General features: G+C 52.5%; 1 protein-coding gene across 2 annotated transcripts in view; it reads left to right on the plus strand.

Moving 5' to 3' along the window:
• VPS8 (VPS8 subunit of CORVET complex) overlaps positions 1 to 7,523 on the plus strand; it is a 65,590-nt gene extending 58,067 nt beyond the window's left edge. For both annotated transcript variants that reach the window (XM_030954453.1, XM_030954454.1), the window contains 2 exons: positions 6,105 to 6,185; positions 6,828 to 7,523. In XM_030954453.1, the coding sequence (XP_030810313.1) occupies positions 6,105 to 6,185; positions 6,828 to 6,968 (222 nt within the window). In that variant the 3' untranslated portion in view covers positions 6,969 to 7,523. The remainder of the gene's footprint in view (positions 1 to 6,104; positions 6,186 to 6,827) is intronic.
• The last annotated feature ends 474 nt before the right edge of the window (positions 7,524 to 7,997 follow it).

The following is a 7,997-nucleotide window of genomic DNA, read 5'->3' on the forward strand; positions in this document are numbered from 1 at the left end:
CTTCCTGCTGCACACACAGAGCCCCAGCACTGCTCAGGCCCCCAGCTCCTCCTCCCTGTGTCCCAGATCCTCTCCAAGTCTGGGATGTTCCTCACGTATCCAAATTGCAATATTTAACTGTTGTACTCACATGTGATCAGACTGTTGTGCAGTCACATCTTAAAAAAGCTGAGTGTATTTAGACTTGGCAATAGAGTGGAGAATCTCCAGCTCCTGCAGGAAATTTGTTTGCTGAACAATCACTGCTCAGCAGCATTAATTTACCCTGGAAGGTAAGGATTCCTCTGACCTGGCCTGGGCTGAGTTACAGAGTAGAGTTTCTGTGCTGGGGCAATGCTGGGAATGCAGACTGGGGGAGATGGGGCTTCTGTGTCCTCTCTTGACTCTGCTGGCCCCAGTCAAACCCAGAGCTCTGGGTTGGACGACTGCTCTGGCTCCACAGCTGGTGTTTGTGAGCAGGAAATCCTGAGTGAGGTCCTGCTAACAGCATTGTGTTTGCAGCCCTGCCCTCCTGAGAGTCAGATCTGGGGCTCCCAGGCCCTTCTGCACAGTGATCTGTGGGGAGGGTGTTTCCCTGTAGCCCCTTTGAAGACCCTGCAAGCTTAGTTCCTCTCTTGGCAAGATCTAATATGGTGATCTTCAGCTGAGGTATTTATTTTCTTAGGAAGCCTTGAATTAGGAGTAGAGTCATACTGAGAAATGCCACTGAGCATCTGGAGTGCATTTCACAGCACTAATTCTGCCCTGCCCAGGCAAAGGCTGTCAGTTTGAATCGTGCAGTGTGGCTGAGATGTGTATGTGAAACGACAGCCCAACAGACAGGGCTTCCTCTGCCCTGTGCCCTGTGTGTGATGCTGGGGCCAGTCCCTGAAACTGGGGAGGTGGAGAGATGGCACAAGCCAGCACTGACCCGTTGTGGGATCAGTGACAGCATGGATTTAAGTGGAGCCTGGCTGGGATGAGGGCTTGGCACACTCTGCCCCAGCCACGGGGAGCAGAAAGAAAGGCGCAGGAGATTTTCTTTTCCTCTGGTTCTACTGCCAAAAGTTTGTGATTTCTGTGTTACCCCTGAACCTCACTGCTTTCCTAAGGGTAATCCTCTGGGGCTGGATGATCATCTGTCCTGCTCTCCCTACATTGGAGCATCCCCTGAATGAGAGTTAAAAGAAATGGGAGCTTGTTTTCATGGTGGGGCCCTAATCCACTTGCAGAGCTGTGTGTTTGTTGTGGATCCCTAATCCACTTGCAGAGCTGTGTGTTTGTTGTGGTATGTGGGGGGGATGAGGGCTCAGCAGCTGGGCAACTGCCTGAATACCTGCAGGAAAGGCTCTGGATGTCTCAGCCACTGATTCCCAAAACTCATTTGCCTAATTTCAGTGAGCAAATGTTCTCCATTTATTCTGTCACCTTATGCACTGGGGATGAGGGAGAGGAAGAGCCTTGGCTCCTGCGCCATAAGCCCTGCCATGAACCCCTGAGCTGCCCTGCTCTGGTTATTCCATGGCCGAGCAGTTCTGAGCATGCTGCTGTTGGAGCTGTCCAGATGGCAGATATGTTTTATTCAGGAGTTTAATCCTGTCAAGTCACGCCAGGATGGACAATGGACTTGATCCACAGTTAATCCAGTTTGTCAGGCTCTACCTTTGGGCTCTGTCCTGCAGTTTTCCCACGTCCCTCCCTGTGACAGCCTTCTGGAGCCTCTGAATGATTCCCACATGGGAGGGGCTGGTACCACATCCCTCATGTGACCTCAAAGATCCCTCTGCACCATGTGCTTTCTCTTGGGCAGTAGTGAAGGTTTAGGTTGGGTTTTTTCACCAAAATTTACTTTAGAGTTGACAGATGTTACATGACCTCCATCCTCAGAAGACAGAGCCGGTGTTACTGTTTTCAGGGTAACAGTTATTAACTTGTAATAACTTATAATCAGTTATTAACTTGTCTCCAACAATACAAAACACTTCCAAGGGGTTTGTAATTTTGAAAATATCCAGATGTGATCCCCCCAGTAACACCATAGAGATAATTAATGTTTTACACAGTGAGAGGAATGGACATTCTCTCCTCTGTGGAGAATGTTCCCATGTATAAATTAACTGAGCAAATATCCAGTCCTTTGGCTTTGGAGGTGGATTCCTTCACTTCAGTAGTGCACAGGAAATCCATGTGAGGGAGGAGCTGAAGACACAGAACATCTCTGATTGCTTGTAATGGGAACAAAATGATCTAGTAAGAAGAATACTGAGTGCAGGTGTCTTCATGAGCTGGTAGAGGAGGACTGGCACCAAAGCTAAAACTGCAAACAATACAAATTGAAGAAGACTGATTTGAAAACCAGAATTATCCTGTAACAGCTATTAAATCAAAATTGACTATTTTCTTGAGCTTCTCATGCTGGGGAGTTGGGTGAGTTTTGTTGTTTTGTGGGGTTTTTTTGAGAAATATCAGAATGAATTGTAATTGTGTCCCCTGACCTTGCTTCAGAGCAATCTGCAGCCTGGCAGAATGCTCCTTGCACTGCCTACAATCCAAAGTCTGGCCCTGTGGGATCTGTTCAAGAGCCTCTTGGCTCTTCTCTAGAAAAAATTCTATGCTTGGGGCCTCTGAATTCTCAGATGCAGGTACTGAGCTCAGCCCAAGCACAGGCCTGTTGGGTGCCACCTTTCACATTTAATCCATGTGCTGCCATGCTTCCCTCAGAGCCTGCTGGAGGAGAAATGAACACCCTCTCTGCTGGGCCCTGGTGTCCAGGGAGGATGGGTGGGGGTTGTGTTTGTCTAATTAACCCTGAGCAGTGTTTTTGCTCCTTTGGGTGAAGGCATCAGTAGAAGTCCAAGGGAATACCCCAGCAGCACCTGGTGTAGGCAGGAGCAGCTACCCAGAGCCTGAGTGGGAGCTCAGGGATGTGCCTGTGTGCTCCCTGTCTAACACAGACAGTGCCCTCCCCTCCTGTCACTGCAGCCTCACGTGGCTGCAGCAGTGACTGAGAGAGCACACACAGACCTGTGCTCTCCCAGGCCCTGAGTGGGAAGTTTGCTCCTCAAGCTCAGCTGGAAACAAGAGACATCTGCCTTTCCCCTGGTGCTGCCAGGGCTGTGTGACCGCCTGCCTGTGCTGGGGAGGCTGCTCTGCCCTGGGCACCTGGGGCTGTAGGCTGCCTCTGACAGGGAGCAGGCAGGGCTCCCCTGCTGCCAGGCACTGGCCCCTGTGTGCCAGCACAGGTGGGTTCTGGAGGCTCTGGCACTGTCCCAGGGACACTGCAGGCTGTTCCCTGTACAGCCATGGGCTGGAGTCTCTGCCTGTCCCAGAGTGTCCCTGGGCAGGGGCTCTGCAGAGCTCAGCAGCAGAACCCTGCTGTTCTCAGAGGGATGTCCTGAGGTTTCCCTGAAGTTCCTTAACAGCTCTGTAATGTCACTGTCATTGCAGTGACTTTGGGTCACAGCCTGCCTTGCTCTCTCTTTGGTTGGTCATTCTGGGTTCCTTGGAGTACCCTAAGAACAGCAAGACCTTACCTGACAGAAGAGAGGCAGATTTACTTAGTTTAACATTAATTGGCTGGGTTTTCATTAGGGCCCTGAATTTGGGTACCTGTTTATAAGGCTGATGAGCCATGGTGAAGCAGGGGAGGAAGGCCAAGGGTAGGCTTGGTGTCCATTGCCTGTGGGCTCAGCTCTGTAAATGGGAATGTGGGAGGGTTGCCTTTGTTCCTTGGAATCCCAAAACCTTGCCCAGGACTTCTGGCTGCATCTCTCTGTGTTAAGGGAGCAGCCCCTGGGGCAGGGGGGTGCTCTGAAGCTCTAACTGATGCAGCAATACCTTGTGTGGAAGGAATGGCTGGAAGGAGGGGCAGCTCTGCGATGGGTCTCTTGGCATGACTATGGACAGTGCCTCTGCTCAAACTGTTGGAATCTGCTTTGCTTAAGCACTGGCTGCTGATGGAATTTGTAGCTGTTAAATTAAAGATAATTGCAAGCTTGGGAGGGCTGTGTGGTGACTACCAGAGGGGGTGGAATACGTGCAAGAGAAACATGCAACAGAGATTAGCATTAGTGGTGGGATCTGGGAGAGCTGGGAAATGAAAAAAGCCTTTTCCCTTCCTCGTGGCCGAGATCCTCAGGAGATTAATTGCCTCTCTGAGGTTCTGTGTCTTGTCTGAGGCCTTTCCCAGGGGGTGTGGGGATGTGGCTGGAATTGGGTTGGAGGTGCAGAAGGGTCCATCTCAGAGGTGGCCAGCCCTGGAGACAGAGGCTGTGTTGTGGGGTGAGCCCAGCACCTTCCACTGACACCTGAGTGCTGCTGCTGGACCCTGGGAGCCTCCCGTAGCTCCTGAAGGGAAACATGCCTTTAGTGACACGGTTTAAAAGGAAAAGGCCTGACAGCAGTTGTTTCCATGACAACAGAAAGAATTGCCTGCAATATTTCAGCTCATCAGCCTGAGAACAGCCTGATTGATAGTTACGTACGTGTGGTAGGGAGAGAGCAGGAGAGGGGTGAGGCCAATTATATTGCACTTTCCTTGTCCTTGAAGGCTTGTGGCCACAGCAACTGTGGAGGGCAATTTTTCCTTGCTTTTTGTGTTTTCCAAGTGAGGATGACCTGTGTGTCCCTGGGAAGCACCAGTGCAACCTGCTGGCTGTGAGTCCCTGACCTCCCTGTCCCAGGCTCAAAGCCTTTGCCAGGTGTGCAGGGAATGATGACTCCCTGGCTGGTACATAGTTATTTACACTGCAGAGAATATCCTGGAGGAGAAGGAGAGAGCTTGGTAAATGTTTCCAGAATAAGTGATCTGCACTTGGGACATTCCTCTCTTCCCTGACTAACAGGGCAAGAGGCAAGACATATGTTGGTTTTGGGATGGTCTCAGAACTATCCAGGTTTCAGGAAACCCATGGGGGGCTCAGTGCATCTCCCATTGCCAAAGAGCTTAAAATCAGCGCACCTTCAGTTGGTACCCATTGGCAGGATTGTAGCATTTTTGGTTAGTAGCCCCTGGAAGATGTATTTTGGAGAGGATATTTGAATGTTCCCTTAAAAATAGATCCCCAGAGACAACAGATACCAGCCTGCTGCTCATGAGGGAGGCTGTTCTCCTGGCTCCTCTTGGGGTTTCTTGATGATGCTTTTGCTTTGCAATATGAGCAGAAACATTCAAAATAGAAACATTGTGGTGTGATAAATGGAACAAACCTACAAGAATCTGTGATGCTTTGTGATCTCTCCCTGGGACACGTAAATGGTGCCATTTACAGCAGTTTGAGTGTGTGCCACCCTCTCTGCCTTAGTGCTCTTGGTGCAGCTCTGGGCCCTCTCTTTGCCCTCACCTGCAGCTGCCCCTCACTTCAGGGGGACACTTGGCCTTGTACCCCCCAGCTGGGCAGGGCCCCAGGATGTGGCTGCCACTGCCATATGACTCACCTTGCCTCCCCTTTCTGCCCCTCATTTCCCAGCTTTCAGTCAGTAACACCCCACTGGAGGACAAGAGATGGGACCTCATAATGCCATTGTAGGATGCCAGCAGTTGTCAGTAGTCATTGGCAGAGTCCCGGGGCAGCAGGCACAGCCAATGTCCCTCCAGGGTGGGACAGCAGGCACACACAGCCCGTGTCCCTCCAGGGTGGGACAGCAGGCACACACAGCCCGTGTCCCTCCGGCGTTCCTGTGCGCGGTGTCGGGCTGGGCGGGGCCAGGACACGGGAAAGGGCTGGGGGAAGCTGCTGCTGCCTGGGAAGGAGCCTGGAGAGGCTGCTTAGCCCCAGAGACCCATTACTTCTCTTCCCAGCTGGCTGTGAGTGAGTTTTCCCATGCTTTTTTTTCCTTCCTCAGAGGTATCCCAGTACTGTCAGTCTGTGCCATCAGGGACAGAGCCCAGCAATAATTCACTGTGGATGCAGGGGTGGAACTGTCCTTTGGGCAAGAACAGGACTAATTTTTTTCTCCCCAAACCTGGGGTGCATGTAGTGGCTTCATGCCAAGGCAAAGATGACTAAAAAGACCTCCCAAACAGGTTGTGGACTGACTGCTCCTGGCCCAGGAATTAATTTCTTTGTGTAGGAACTTGTCAGCCTGCTCTGCATGGTTTCTGTAACTTTCTTACTCTTTCTCAGATGAGTTCAGAGTCTGTATTGGATCCTCAGCAAATCCAAGCTTTTGACCAGCTCTGCCGACTCAACCGAGGCACTTCCCGAGTACGTACCCGCTGTTTTCCTTCTGCTGTCAGACTGGTGATGGGCATTTTTCCTGTGGCCAAGCCAGACAGTGGCACTGGCAAGCGAGGGCTCTGGCTTTTCTCTGGGGTTTGCTCTAGTGCTGGCACTTGGCTGTGGCACACTGCAGGGCAGCCATGCTGGGGGAGCCACTGGCAGGGAAACTGTGAGAATGGCTCTGGCTTTGTGGCTGGGCCTGACAAGTGTCCCTGGTGTGATCCTTTGTGGATTTGTAACTAAGCTTCCCTCTAGACACTGTAGCTCCTGCAGTGGCTGGGAACACTCCCTTCTTCTATGCCCCTGATGTCCCAAGGAGAGCGCAGCTCCCTCTGTCCCTGGCATTTTCTGCCTCCTGCCTGTTTTGGCTGTAGCTGTTGGCACTTTCAGTTCTTTCTGGCTTTGTCTTTCAATTATGTGACTTCAAAGCAACCTAAAGACCCCTGGAGAGTTGTTCAGTTGAGGACTGGTGACCTGCACAGAGTTCAGTAGGGTCCCTCCATGCCATCCATGCCCTTGGCTTTACCTGGGTTAAGGTTTCCCTTGCTGCAGCAGGGACACAGTGACACCCTGGGCTCTGTGTCCCTGCAGGAGTGTTCCTGGGGTGACCAGGGGTTTTCCTTGCAGCTGGCTCTCCTGACGGAGCTGGCACGTGGTGACAAGCACGGGCTGCTCAGCATTTCCCACGGGGACCCGGCCACCAGCAGCGTCTTCCAGAATGAGAACTTCCAGCTGCACCTGACGCCCCCTCCGCTGGCTGAAGAGTAGCTCCTGCCCTGGCTGCTCCCAGGATGTGGTGCTGGGGAGTCTTCCCACCACAGACGGGATCTTCCCCCACACCACCTTCCCAGAACTCGCTGTGCTCACCCCCCCTGGGCACTGGTAGGTCGTAGCTGGTGATGCCCCAGCTCTGCTTTGGCAGCTGTGGGCAGCTGGGCTGGAAGCTGGAACTCTGGGACAAGCCCCAGCATGCTGGGGCACAGGGAGGGCTGTGCTGACCCAGTGGCGTGGCAGCAGCAGGAACTTTTCCAAGTAACCAAATCAGCTCTGCCCTGCTGGAGGAGCCTGTCCTGTGCCCAGAGGCCCTGTGTCCCTGTGCTGTGCTGGTTCTGTGGCTGGGGGCCACACCGGAGTTCTGTGTTCTGCTAAAAGCAGCTGTTGTGGCAAGGCCTGGCCCTGCTGTCTCATGGCAGCAGCCAAGGGGTCTGAGGGCACAGAATGGGCAAATCTGGAGAAGGCCGAAGAATGCAGGAAATGACCACCTGTGTGAGCAAACTGACCTGCACACTCTGTGTTCTACCAACCCATTAAAGAGGCCCTTGGTTGAACTTCCTGTGACTTCTGCATTTCTGTGAGTGGGCTGCTGGTAAGAGAAAGATACATCTTGTGCCTGTGGGTGAAGCTCAAACCTCCCCTCAACTCATACCTGTGTTGGGGATGAGAGGGAGTGTGTGTGTAAAAAAGGTGCCTCATGCCCTTGGAGGCTGCAGGGAGTAGGGGGTGGTTGTGATGGTCACTGATGGTCACAGAACTTTTAGCAACTGTAACCCACTGTTGGAGGGGTTTCTGTCTTGTCACACACACTCCTCTTCCCCCTGCTCACTTTAGCACTGACACTTGGGTGTATTGGGGTGCCCTCGGGGTCCCAGCTGCTCCCAGAGCACAGCACCAGGTGGGTGTTGCTGTCTCTGCACACAGAACTCCTGTGGCTGATCTGTGCAGAGTTCATAGGGAATGGCAGGAATATGGAGCAGCACAGCTGCCTCCAAGGAACACTGAAGCACCAGGGGTTGTGCA

The sequence above is a fragment of the Camarhynchus parvulus genome, chromosome 9, assembly GCF_901933205.1.
Source record: "Camarhynchus parvulus chromosome 9, STF_HiC, whole genome shotgun sequence".
NCBI classification, from domain to species: Eukaryota; Metazoa; Chordata; class Aves; order Passeriformes; family Thraupidae; genus Camarhynchus; species Camarhynchus parvulus.